General features: G+C 30.7%; 3 protein-coding genes across 4 annotated transcripts in view; 2 read left to right on the top strand and 1 right to left on the bottom strand.

Annotated features, from left to right (window-relative positions):
• The first annotated feature begins 483 nt into the window (after nucleotides 1-483).
• LOC102583777 (alpha-dioxygenase 1-like) lies at nucleotides 484-5484 on the top strand. The gene is made up of 10 exons (XM_006338474.2): nucleotides 484-661; nucleotides 1036-1284; nucleotides 3143-3292; nucleotides 3405-3538; nucleotides 3629-3842; nucleotides 3928-4073; nucleotides 4140-4367; nucleotides 4462-4664; nucleotides 4742-4985; nucleotides 5077-5484. Exons 1-10 carry the CDS (start codon nucleotides 557-559, stop codon nucleotides 5303-5305), a joined length of 1902 nt encoding a protein of 633 aa, XP_006338536.2. The 5' UTR covers nucleotides 484-556; the 3' UTR covers nucleotides 5306-5484.
• Nucleotides 5485-7720: 2236 nt separating this feature from the next.
• On the bottom strand, nucleotides 7721-11082 carry LOC102583117 (protein ALTERED XYLOGLUCAN 4-like). Its single transcript, XM_006338472.2, has 4 exons — nucleotides 10674-11082; nucleotides 10254-10555; nucleotides 8366-8756; nucleotides 7721-8276 (listed from the first exon to the last, which is right to left on the bottom strand). The coding sequence occupies exons 1-4, from the start codon at nucleotides 11074-11076 to the stop codon at nucleotides 7894-7896; spliced, it is 1479 nt and encodes a 492-aa protein (XP_006338534.2). The 5' UTR covers nucleotides 11077-11082; the 3' UTR covers nucleotides 7721-7893.
• Nucleotides 11083-13084: 2002 nt separating this feature from the next.
• The window catches only part of LOC102582559 (uncharacterized protein YpeP), a 7001-nt gene continuing 5773 nt past the window's right edge, over nucleotides 13085-14312 (top strand). For both annotated transcript variants that reach the window (XM_006338471.2, XM_006338470.2), the window contains exons 1-3: nucleotides 13085-13198; nucleotides 13436-13586; nucleotides 13903-14061. In XM_006338471.2, coding sequence (XP_006338533.1) covers nucleotides 13488-13586; nucleotides 13903-14061 — 258 coding nt within the window. In that variant the 5' untranslated portion in view covers nucleotides 13085-13198; nucleotides 13436-13487. The remainder of the gene's footprint in view (nucleotides 13199-13435; nucleotides 13587-13902; nucleotides 14062-14312) is intronic.

Raw genomic sequence — 14312 nt, 5'->3', positions numbered from 1 at the left:
TTTAAAAAAATATTCTTCGCAAAAAAAGGGTTAGGAGATTACTATCATCCAAACCTTAAATTGCAGATCTAGAGCAACGCAAAGTGAATTTCGATTACACTATACATCATAAGACATAAGATCACAATTCACAACACGTCAAATGTAATTCTTTTTGTCTTGTCGTATTTGATGTTGTCATTCATATATTTTTAAGCTCTTTATTTTTAATCCACCCGATATTTTTTTTTAAAAAAATCGTGGTCCTATTCTCAACATGACATGTACGGTATTATTTTCACGTTGAACTATTCTTCTTTCTTTCCCCGTTTATATTTGCCTAACTATATTAGAATTGTCAAAGCTATAAAACGTTCTACGTTTTTTAAATTTATAATTTTATAAAACGTACTAATACATTATTTACGAGTATTATTTTTGTAGGATACTCGTGCGTTTATGCTTTTATACTTATCTCTATATATATAGAAGGGATATGTTTCCTCCAAAATTAAGCATTTAGAGCCCTATATATATTACAAGTGATTTCTAGCTTGTAGGAAATTAAATTAACAATATGTCTTTTGTTAATCTCTTGCTATTTCCTCTTCGTTGTTTCATTCACAAAGATTTTCATGATGTCGTTGACAGAATGAGTCTTCTCAACAAACTTTTGTTTATGGTAATATATTCTTTACTAATTATGTTATTTTTTCTTTGTTGTCCACCCAAACTAAGTTTTAAACGATATTGAATTGAAGAATATTTTTGAGATACCAAATACGAGCTAGTTGATTAAGAAGTCTAGAGTCTTTCAGAAATGACTTTTCTACCTTCACAAGGTGGAGATAAGATATTTGCGTTTGATGTATGTTATTATTGTTCGATTTGTTGGTTGTGCTCCTCAATCGATCTGTAAATAAATTTATTTGCTATATAGTCTAGTTACCTTACCTCTTGGTATTATGTTACAGTACAATCAAAATTGTTTTTAATTAATCCTTTGTTGTACGTTCGTACATTTTTTAATTAAAGTTGTGATATGCATGCGCGCAGATGGTTCACTTGGTTGATAAATTGAACCTGTGGCACCGGCTACCGGTGTTCTTGGGGCTACTTTATCTCGCAGCACGGCGACATCTTCATCAGGAATATAATTTGATCAACGTCGGTGTCGGTAGAAAACCTATCGACGTTACATCAAATCGGGCCGTTGGAAAATACAACGACCCTTTTAATGAAGGAGGTGGCAGTGAATTTCCTTTCTTTGGTAGGAATATGATGCCTGTTGATCAACATGAAAAGGTATAAATTACTTGCTTATAAACATTTTCTAATTTATCTATTCATTTGATAAATACTTATAAGCCAAAAATTTAATCAAAAGTTATATATTAGTCATCCCCCAATTTATAGGGGCCTGTTGATATAATTAGTTGGGTTTAAATAATGTGTGTGATATTAACAATCTCAAAAATTGAACTCATTAGATATAAAATTTTGAATCCACCTAGCAACTTATAAGCGATTGTGGATTTACCAAGGTTTTACCTATCTAAGTCTTTAGAGCCTGTTTGACATTGTTGTTAGAAGGTCAAAAGTGTTTTTTTTTTTTTAATTAAAAAAAACTAGCGTTGACAAATCCTTAAAAATGTTTTTAAATGGAAGCAAAAACAATTTATTTTTTTTTAGTTGTTATAAACTAAAAATCTCTCTTCTTAACAGAATCAGAAGCAAAAACAGAAAATTATTTTTTTAAGACTAAAATAACCCTTCCATAATATACATATTTATGTATATACCCTTATTAATTAATTAGCATATCTCATAACTCATAAGTTTGATTATGCTTCATTTAAAAAAAATATTTTTGTTTTCCTTACCAGGATACTATTAAATTTATAAGTTTTATAAAAGTAATTAAGGGTACATTAACCATTCTAAGAAAGAACAATTTATGGCACTTTTATTTTCTAAGAAAGAACTATTTTAATTAGTGGCAAGATTTTTAATTGTCAAAGGTTTAGGCAAAAACACAAAGCTCTTCTGGTGCAAAAGTGACCTCGCATTGCATGTATGGTCCCAATTCACAAAACTTCATTTCAGATTTGGATTTTCTGAGCGGACCATACGTCAAAGCGCAGATACATCTGAATTCAATATTTTTAAAATAAAATAAAAAATTATGTTTAAACATTTATAAAAATTGCAAGAAATTAAATTAACGGATGATAACTTTAAAGATATAATCTATAAAATACTGAAAATTTTAAAAATTAAATTAATAATAATACTTAATTTTGCCTTTGTGTGAATATATTGCATGACTAAAACAGTACTTCCAATGCACCATCTCATGATCTTATAAATAATTTATACAATATTTGTGTATAAAACTTAAACTCAACTTTAAATATACTCTACGTATATATAGCAGTGAATTACGATAGATAGCAAGGAAAACGATGCTACCACAAAGGACGTACTCCTATTTCCTTTGCCGTGCAACCACGGGTGCATGTCCCTAGTTTCATTTGAGTCCCTTTTTAAAAGCAAATGAAATCAATTAAGCTGATTTTTCAAATGATGAAATTAAATCAAATCAAATTAGTTAAATTGATTTTCATAACTTTGATTTTTGTTGGTATTTTTGGTTGTTTAATTTTGGGAAAAGGATAAAAAATACCTCTCAACTTTATTTTATTGGTTGATTATCCACTTACCGTTAAGATGAAGTTATTCTTACCCTTACCGGTACTAATTTCATCATTTGTACCCCTCAATTGGATGAAAAGCTCCAAATCAACTAAAATAATCCAATTTTAACTCAATCCGACCCACTTAATCATATAGTCCATTTCTTTTACCTTGATTATGACAACATATGGTCAAGCGCATATTATGTTGACTAGTCCAACATAACATTACCATAGCCACTTTCAAGGAAATGATAAACTTTCTTACAATAATTTTTGTTTGTTTGAGCAAAAACTAAAGACCTGCTAGTTAGTTGTGATATACTAGGAGATATTTGAATTAAACATTAATGATGAATAGTTGATCAAAGGACTTAACGACAAGTTATTTTGAGCATGATTTAGATTTTTGAAATTATATATCAAAATAAAAAATTTAAGAAATTTATTTCTTTCTTAAACTGTAGTTAAAGAATCCAGATCCTATGGTAGTTGCAACAAAGCTACTAGCACGCAGAAAATTCATAGACACAGGAAAACAATTTAACATGATAGCTGCCTCATGGATACAATTTATGATTCATGATTGGATCGATCATTTGGAAGATACTCAACAGGTCAGTTAATTAGCAATTTGGTAATGAAATGCTTTCAATCAATTTGTGAAAATTAATGATTCGTTACGTACGGTAATTTAATTCAACCTTTTATAATTTGGTGCATACATAGATTGAGCTAAGGGCACCTGAAGAAGTTGCAAGTGAGTGTCCTCTCAAGTCCTTTAAGTTTTTCAAGACCAAGCAAACTCCTACGGGTTTATGTGATATCCAGACTGGTCACTTGAACATTCGTACTCCACAATGGTAGGATTTCATACTGCAATTTTAAGGGTCTGTTTAGAAAGCCACCTGGTAACTGGAATTACTAGTGTAATTTTGTACTTGTAAATGAAGGGATGGAAGTGCTATTTATGGGAACAACGCAGAAGTTTCAAAGAAAGTGAGGACATTTAAAGATGGAAAATTGAAACTATCAGAAAATGGGCTCCTTGAACAAGATGAAAATGGAAAAATCATCTCTGGTGATGTTCGCAATAATTGGGCTGGACTTTTGTCACTGCAGGCACTCTTTGTTCAAGAGCATAATCTTGTTTGTGACACCTTGAAGGTACTAATCGATCATATTAACTGTCCAAATAAAATGCACTGTGATGTTGGATTTTTTTTGAGTATTCTGATTTTCAAATTTCCAGAAAGAATATCCAGAATTGAAAGATGAGGACTTGTATCGTCATGCAAAGCTTGTCACTTCTGCTGTAATTGCGAAAATTCACACCATAGATTGGACAGTTGAACTTCTCAATACCGACACCCTTCTAGCAGGAATGCGCGCCAATTGGTCAATACTCTCAGACACTAGTTATTTTTATTTTGTCAAATAGTGACTAAAATTAATTGTTTGCAGGTATGGATTGCTAGGAAAGAAATTCAAGGATACATTTGGGCATGTTGGAGGTTCCATTTTAGGTGGTTTTGTGGGAATGAAGAAACCTGAGGATCATGGTGTGCCTTATTCCTTAACTGAGGAATTTACGAGTGTCTATCGGATGCATCAACTCCTACCTGATACGCTTCAGCTAAGAAATATCGATGCCACGCCTGGACTAAACAAATCTCTTCCTTTGACTAATGAGTAAGGCAGCATTAATTATTAGTTTCAAATTATTGTAAGTAGCTTATAACTAATTTTACCTGATGTAATATATAATTGCCTATTGAAACTATAGGATCCTGATGGAAGATTTAATTGGGGGTAAAGGTAAGGAGAATCTATCAAGAATCGGGTTTACTAAGCAAATGGTTTCAATGGGCCATCAAGCTAGTGGAGCTCTTGAACTTTGGAATTATCCGATATGGATGAGGGATCTTATTGCCCAAGATGTCGATGGAACTGACAGGCCACATCATATTGACCTTGCAGCTCTTGAAAGTAAGTTTATTTCTCATGAGTCATGACAAACTACTGTATATATATATAACTGATCTTGTTGTATGTTCGGATGGCAGTTTATAGGGACAGAGAAAGGAGTGTTGCTAGGTACAATGAATTTCGTAGGAGAATGCTTCAAATTCCCATCTCCAAATGGGAAGATTTGACAGATGATGAGGAAGTCATTAAAACTCTTCATGAAGTTTATGGTGATGAAGTAGAACAATTGGATCTGTTAGTTGGAATGTCCGCGGAGAAAAAGATTAAGGGATTTGCCATCTCTGAGACTGCCTTTATCATATTTCTAATCATGGCATCAAGGTTCGTATTAAAAGTGAAAAAAAATCAATCCATTTATGCATAATATTAGTATGATTTATAGAATGACTAATGATTTAAAAATAATTTACAGAAGGTTAGAGGCAGATAAATTTTTCACCAGCTATTACAACGATGAGACATATACGAAAAAAGGACTTGAATGGGTGAATACAACAGAAAGCTTAAAAGATGTACTAGATCGACATTATCCAGAGATGACTGAGAAATGGATGAACTCCAACAGCGCCTTTTCTGTTTGGGACTCGTCTCCAGAACCTCACAATCCTATTCCACTCTACTTTCGCGTTCCTCGGACATAGGCCCCTTCTCATTATACTTAAAATCAAAATAAAAAGAAGTAAGATGTGTGTCGATTATTTTTTCACCTGCAAGTGCGTATTATGATTTCCATGTACTATCTTCACTACTTGTTTCATTCACTGAGCCGTTTTATGAAACTATATATATCAGATTGTAATATGAATTTCCTGATATTTTTGTCCAATAAAAAAAGAGAAACATGTGGTTTGTTTTATATCTAAGAGTCTTTTCTACATTTTTATTGTTTCAAACACATACTTTAACCAACAAACTTGTATAATTGGCTGAATTGAACAATTAGCATTCTTGTATTATATAGTGAATTTGGCTGTGCTACGCGCGGTTTTGAAATATTTTATATAAATTTTATTAAATATTTTCAATAGAATTTACGCGCAAATCGATCTTCCAATTCAATTATTTTTTAAAAAGATCTTTAATTTATATATTTTTCTATGATTTTTTATCACTTAATAATTTTTAATCTTCTATAAATACTCGTGTAGTGTACTTATAAGTGAAGAAAAAAATAATTATTTTTCTTAATAGGAAGTAAAGAAAGAAAAGAATTTCAAGAAATTTTGTATATGTTTTGAGCATATATATATATAATCTTTTTGAAACCTATTTTCTTAAATAAAAAGAACCATAAATACATTTACAAATATGCTTATAAAAAAAAAAGAACCACAAAGTGCATTGTCTATCGATTTTCCGAACATTGAGACTAAATGAACCATAAGAAATTTGGAGAAAAACATCATTATACTATTTTTAAATAAACCAAAAAAAATATTATAAATTATTTTACTAAAATTTTAAAAGTATTTAATTTGACAATCTTTATATGTATTTGGAGCTTGTGTTCTTTAGGGTGGTAGCCTCTTCATCCTCTCTCTCTTTTAATTGATTTATCATATGCTCATGTTCCTTTAATGTAGTATATACTGTTACTCATGTTTGATTGATCATTATTAGGTGACAATAAAAAAAAGTTGCAAAATATGTATGAATTTCAACTTCACTGCAATGATTATTTGTAATAAAAAAGTTAAGTTTTGCCTCTATTTTTAAATCAATGAAACATAAAAATAGCTTTCAAAAGTACAGTGTCAATTAAGAAGTAGAAAAATGTTTATGAATTTGTAGAGTATATATATTCTCTATTTAATTTTGTTTTTCGAGAGTCAAATCATATGAACTTTCACCTATATTTAATATGTATTTTTTTATTATATTAATATGAGAAACATTTGAATCTTATAATATTTTCATACAAATTCAAAATATTTAAATTTTAATTTTAAAAATAGTGAAATTAATCCAATTCAATTCAGACGTAAAAAAATAGTTAAATTAACCATAAAAAAAGTAAAATATGATAAGTAAAGTGAACGGAAGTAATAATTACTTTAGAATTCAACATTGAGATAGATATTATAGGTCGAATATATGAGACTCCTTGATGTAGATGATATAACACAAAATATCAAGATTTATCAAATGTTAAGAAATATTAATAAAGAGATTCTAAAGTAGTTCTCAACCAAAAAAATACATCAATTATTTAGTAATTAAAACAATATATGAGATTTCTTGATGTAGATGAACACAATATATCAAGATTTATCAAATGTTGAATAAGAATTAATAAAGAGATTCTAAAGTAGTTCTCAACCAAAACAATACATACCTTAATTTGATCGTAAAAATGAATCCATTTAAATATAACACATACAAATAAATTTTATCAAAATAGAATATCTAATAACACGTAAATATCTCAAGATAAATTATGAAGATGCAAATTAAAAATAAAATACTATAAATCTGCGTAGTAAAAAATCGATATTATTCCTTTGAGTTGTCTATTTGATAACACATAATCCTACCTCAATTTAGTATAAAATAATATTAAAAAATATAAAGAATATATTTAAACAACTTACCATACATGTCACACAATTTTTGACTTTTTGTGTGTAAAATTAGACCTTTTAGCCTTTAGGCATAAACCCAAACAACCTGCAAAAGTGAAACTTCACAATCACAAATAAATTGACAATATAAAGATAAATAAAGAATATGAAAGAACATAAAGAAACATAGACATTGAATGTATTAATTGCTCAATTTAATTAGATTACAATTATTGTTCAATGTTCACGGCAATGAAAGGAAAAAAAGAAGCAAAACGGATGTAAAAGGTAAAATGTATTAATTATTTGGTTAATTAGAAATAAAAATATTCATTAAATTAATGATAATGACTTTTGAGCTTTCTAAATTAATGTAATTAAGATATAATTTGTATATTTTTAAATAAATTATATAAATGTAAACAATTAAGAAAAATGTCAAAAAAAAATTGAGAAAAAAGATAAATGTCATTCTTCGATTTAGAAGCATGCCACATCACCTCTCCTACCTCTAGCTTTATTATATATATAGATTTAACATCATTTACAATTATTAATTCATCTAGGCTGAAGGCCACTTCCATTACTCATAAGACATGTCCTCCTTACCTCAACTCAAAGAACAAAATTTTGAATTGAATAAAAATGAGTGTTTTTCTTGAGTAACATCAATGGAAAATTGGGAGTTTTCTTCTAAGAATTTCCTGTAAAAATTCGTTCCATGTATCAATGGGCCCTGGCAAGCACCAATGTATACAATCACTATAGCCCTTCATCCATTTATTACCCCAATAGGCTCCTGGATGTCCATCTGGTCTCATTAACATGGCTCTTGTCACGTCCACAATTTCAAACATGTTACCATTTTTTTCTCCATCTTTTCTTGCTCTTTCAATTTCTTCGATTTGAATGTTCCTAAATTCCCAATCTTGATCACCAATTTTAACTTCATCTCTAGTAAACGGTCTTGTTCTGTTGCAAAATCCTCCCTCATTCCATGCTCCTTGGTCGAATTGACCAGCGGAGAATGTCCTCAAAAGCACAACAATACCTATTCAGACTTTTTAGGAATGAGTTCAACGTATTTATGATAATTTTAAAAATTGAACCCATCAAGATTAAAACAGAGTCTATATATACCTGAGCATTCCACGCATTTGTTTATGTAGTTGAAAGCAGCTTGAAATGCTCTTCGAATGGCATAGCCAGGGCCAAGATCTTGAACCCCTGCTTCCCCACAATAAACACATCCAATAAGGTTTCCATTTTCGTAAAGATAATTAGGTCGAAGGAACCAATGTCCATCTGAGAAAATAACATAATCTATGTTGGTTAAATGTTGAGTCCAATTCCCATTTAATTTGTCCAAATGCAAGTCAAATCCCCCCGTTAATGAACCATTGATAACTCTCTCAGTAGCAAAGACAAGAAATTCTGTGCGGAGGACCATGAGAGTGAAGTTATGATGAGGAAATAACCATGTTCTGAATTTGTCTTCAACATCCTTGTACATGTCTGTTGGACTTTCTTCCTGCAAGTTTTTGTACCAAATTAAATCTTACTTTTGTTCTTTTTTGTCAAAATCTCAGTTGTTGCATAAAAGATGATGATAGCTTAGTGGTTCTTTGCGGCAATATTGCACATCCTATTTGTGTAATAATAATCAAAAAAGGAATAATGTGAAGAATGAGTCACGTAAATTTGACATAATTTTAGATAGAAAGAACAAAATGTAAACATGTTACACCTTGCCTAAGCCCAACCAAATTCCAAATATTAGCTCGCCAAGAGAATACAAAAGTGATAAAATAATTAAAAAAACTCCCTCTGTTCTAATTTATGTGACACTTTGTATTTTTCGAGAGTCAAACAGTTCTGGAAATTTGTGAGTACAATCTTTAATTTTTTTGAAATGAAATTTATATATCTGTAAACTATGTGAAAAGTACTATAAGTCACAATAATTGACAATTCAAAATAATTGAAAGATGAATGAAAATTTACTATCAAAGATAAACTTGTTTGAATCTCAAAATTTGAAAAGTATCACTTAAATTGAGACAAAAAAAGTCTATATTTTTTTTAATATAATAAACAAGAAGTAGTATTTTTTTATGAGCATTTGTGGAAGAAAGTAAAGATGGGACATACAATAATACTCCCTCTGTCCCAATTTATGTGACACATTTGCTTTTCGAGAGTCAAACAGTTTAAGTTTGACCGAGAATTTGCTCGTGAAAACTTCAATTTTTTTAAAAATGAAATTCATATATTTGTAAACTATATAAAAAGTACTATAAGTCACAATAATTGACAATTCAAAATAATTGAAAGATGAATGAAAATTTACTATCAAAGATAAACTTGTTTGAATCTCAAAATTTGAAAAGTATCACTTAAATTGAGACAAAAAAAGTCTATATTTTTTTTAATATAATAAACAAGAAGTAGTATTTTTTTATGAGCATTTGTGGAAGAAAGTAAAGATGGGACATACAATAATACTCCCTCTGTCCCAATTTATGTGACACATTTCGGATTATAAGTCACAATAATTGATAATTCAAAATATTTAAAAGATATATAAAAATTTACTATCAAAAATAAATTTGTTTGAATCTCGAAATTCAAAATGTGTCACATAAAACAAAAGAGGGAGTAGTGTGTTAATTGCGAAATTAGCGTCCGAATAAACGGAACATGGGGAAACAATTGTCCTCCAAGTGTGAAAGTCAAACTGACAACAAAAACCTACTCGATCACATCTTTTCATAATTTACCTTATTTTAAGACCTTAAAAAAAGAGCAACGATCACGCATCTCTATGCAATTTTAATCGTTCCAATAATTATTGGTGCACCAAATTACGCAGTCCTAGCTAGAGAGATGCACAAACAACTATGTTCATTCTTTGTACTCTATTTATAAAAAAATTAACCTGAATTTGGAGGTGTAATTTCAAATTATACTATGTGTAGTTGAATATGATATTGAATAATTATAAATTCAGAAAAGTAGAATGACTAACCGAAGATAAAATACAGAGTAGGGACTCCATATGATTCCTTGCGAGGGAATCACCTATAAACGCCATCGTCTTTCCTTTAACAAATGTTAAAAATGTTTTAGCATTGAAACGGGGAAGCGTACATTCTTCTGGTTCCCATCTCCACTGCATAAATTCTTCATCTGCCCTTCCGTTCAACAAACAGTTTTTCGAACGAGGAATTGTTGGACAGCTAAAGTTTGTATAATACAGAGAATTACCCTTCTCCTCTAAAACCCAACTACCATTCAACAAGTCACAATCCGATGTACTGTTGTTGTAATCTGCCAAAATATGAGCAAACACAAGGATTATAATTGAGGTTGACATCCAACGTAAAACTAGTGATTAATTAATAAAAATACTTTCAATAATTAAGTGGATTTTTGTCAACTTAATTACCTGCAGGTTGAGAGTGATTATTAATAATTTGTAAGGAGTTAGTAGGAGGAGCTGAATCTTGTTTGCTTGCGAATTTGAGGATTGGGCTGAAGGGAAAATGAAGCATGTAGCAGCTGAAAATCACAGTTAGAAAGAGTGAATAGAGCAATAAAAAACCTGGGCTTCCCAAGTTAAGAACATTATAATTTTGAACAGTCTTTCGTGTCTGGACAGAATTACACAAATTCATCTTCATTTGACAACAACGAGAGAAGAGAAAAATATGAGTCAATTTAGATCGGAGTTGTGAGAAAAAATAGCAGGGAGGGACAGAGAGAAATGTGGTGCGTGCCCTACTTTTAGAGAAGAATGGGTTCATTTTTCTTGAGTAGGTAGTGGTTAGGTACACTCTCACTGAACCCATCTGCACGACAGGTCATAATCCATCTTATACTCACATGACCACTTCAGACCCCCAACATATATATACTACATAATCCTACGTGATAAACAAATTTAGCAATTTATCATTAATGTTGAATTTAACATATACTCCATATACTATCAATGGTGGAGTGGTGAGTACTCATTTATTAATTAAGAGGTTTCGGATTCGAGTTCCTTTGGATACGAACTTGCCTTTGTTAGAAAGCGTTTTACCCCAATATGAAACTTTCGGGCGTGAATCCAAATTTAATCGAGCTACAATGTAGATATAATGTGGTATTGGACACCAAATGAGAAAAAAAACAATTTAACATATAAAATACTTCATGTTCATCTTTACTTGTCCACTATAGGCATTAATAATCTGAAAATATTTTTTCTCCATGAAAATTTTATCTGTTCACTAAATATGATTTAGAAACACTCCATGAAATTTACAGATTGAATTTTCGTCTTATATAGCGAGGACTTTTTCTTTAAACTTTTATTGTATGTAGTTGTTCAATAATTAAGAAATTTGTTCAAAGGAATAAATTCCAAAAACAATTTGATTTATGATTTGAAAATTTTCATTTTATTTTTATGAACGAAAATTCTAATTAAACACTAGTAGAATCTCTTGATTGACTATTTAATTTTTCATTGTAATAACTAATAATAAGTGTTCAATTATCCACCTTTGTAATTCCCTTTCCCATACCCCCAACTTGAAAAAATTAAAAAAACAACAACTTTACATTACTCAACTTAATTCTTGTTTTGATTTGATATGTAATAATAACAAAAACTATTTAATAATTTTAAACAAAATAAAACAAGAGAAAGGGGCTTGATAACACCCTTAACTTTGTCATTTAAAGGTAAGGTATCTTTTGTTATAAAAATGACTTACATATATTCTTTCTACTACAAAAATGACTCACATATACCTTTTTCAAGGAAAGTGAAAAAATAATTTTAAATCAATTTAAAAAAATAAAAAATAAAAAATAAAAATAGTTGTGATATTTCAGCCCATTATAAATAGGGAAAATTGTGCATAATAGCAAACTATTAATTCAATTTTTTTTTATAGCTATAGATTCATTTAATTCTAATTCGTAGAAAACACTTTGCCATTCTCGTCTCTCTCCCCTAAATCTCGCTCGCAACTCTCAATTCTCTCCCTCACGTCTCTCACATTTATACAAACACAAATGTATAAATTGTGTTTGTGTTTGTATAAAGTGAAAGAGACTATATATACAAATACAAATACATATTTCTCCATCCTATACACTTACAATTATACTAATACAATTTTTTCCCTGTCCAATTCTCTTTTGCCTCTCTCTCGGTATATACAAACACAAATTATACAAATACAATGAACAATTTGTGTTTGTATAAAGCGAGAGAGATTTGATATACAAATACAAATGTTTTAACTCGATTCAATTGTATACAAATCTAATTTTTCTGCAGATATACAAACACAATCATTGATACATATACATAGTAGTTACATATATACAATTATGTAACTGATATACATATACAATTCACCTCTCTCCACTCTCTACCCTCTTTCACTTGTTTCTCTATTCTCTCTCCTAATCTCGCTCGTCACTCTAACTTAACACAAAGAACATATACACATACAAATGCAAAATTTTCATAGACACAGACGCCCGATTTATACAAATCACTGCGATGTTATACAAATCAGATGCATGCGATTTATACAAATCAGATGTTCCATAGCAAACATAATTTTCTATATAGCGCAAGTAGCAAAACTATAGCTATAGAGCGCTAATATGATTTTTATGTTTGGTATTTCTAAAATTTACTCTTATGAAAACTAGGATAGTTGAGCAATATTTTTGCTTGTGGAGTAGCCTATGGGCCGGGCCGGTTGGAAATATTGAGCCCAATTGAGGTTTCCGCCAAACAGCCCAAATATGCAGTTTCGGATCAAAATTAGCTGACATATTACACGACTTCCCAAAATGAAACTCGAGAGATCAGCATCAGCTATTGACAAAGACAAAACTCCATTAAAACTCCCTTTCTTCACCTTCCAACCAACTACTCCCTTCACTCTCCTCTTCCGCTCGGTAAGAATCTTCCTTCCTTCCTTTCACTTTTCTCTGTTTTCGAATAAACCCTAATTCGATATATCTGTGCCCGAAATTCGAGTCTATTTTTGAATAAAAAGAAAATGCCCTAAATCATATAGTAATAATACGTAGACTGTACATTGTTCTGTGAGTCTTGAAATCGTGAGGAAATCGGAACTTGTAGTTGTTGTTCCGTTTCTTCTTTTGCTAAAACTTATGATTGTGTTGATACAGTGCTGGAGTTACTTGCAAACTCAAGTCGAAAAGTTGGAGTTGGAAACATAAAATGGGGGACGAGAAGGATGCGTTTTATGTCGTGCGCAAAGGGGATGTGATCGGGGTTTATAAGAACTTGAGCGATTTGCAAGCTTTGCTACGAACATCTGTATGTTTTCCTTTACCTTCTAAGGTTAAATAAATACTTTTCTGCTTTTGGGCCAAAGACAGTTTCCTTTATAGTCATTGTTATCTATTATACTGCTACTTTTTTTTTTGGGTCTTTTATAGCTCTAGTATAAGAAGAGTTTAATTATTCCAGCTTTTGAACAATGATGAAGAAATAGAGCAAAATGGATACATTATAGCCAACCCAATTAGTTTAGGGTTGAGGCTTAGTTGATTGATTGACTAATTAGAGCAAAATTAATAATACTATCAGATGTTTCTTTTTTGAATGTATTATTTTAATTCTAATCTTTCAGATTGGCGAACCAGCCATAAGTGTTTTTAAAGGGTATCGCCTGACTAAGGAATCTGAAGAGTATCTGGCCTCTCATGGACTCAAGAATGCAATGTATTCTATGGATTTCAGTGATGTTCGAGACGATCTCTTTGGGACTCTCATCCCATGCCCATTTCGGGTTAGAAAGTTAATCATTCTACTGTTGTTGAACTGGCATTAGACGCAGTTGTCTTATCTATTTGGTAGTACTGTCAATTTGATGATAGTTGGGTCAAATTTTGGCTATTTTCCGGCTTTGAAAGATATATATCAATCCTTTTGTTATCATGATTTAGACTATAGTATTGCGCCACTAGCTTGACTGACTGCGTGAATTTTCTCGGTCAGGCTGAAACTGCCCCCCCCCCCCCCCCCCACACCTCTTCTTTT

Source organism: Solanum tuberosum, unplaced genomic scaffold (assembly GCF_000226075.1).
Source record: "Solanum tuberosum cultivar DM 1-3 516 R44 unplaced genomic scaffold, SolTub_3.0 scf00004, whole genome shotgun sequence".
Taxonomy (NCBI): domain Eukaryota; kingdom Viridiplantae; phylum Streptophyta; class Magnoliopsida; order Solanales; family Solanaceae; genus Solanum; species Solanum tuberosum.
The sequence above is the reverse complement of the archived record's forward strand: the minus strand, read 5'-3'. Positions and strand labels throughout refer to the sequence as shown.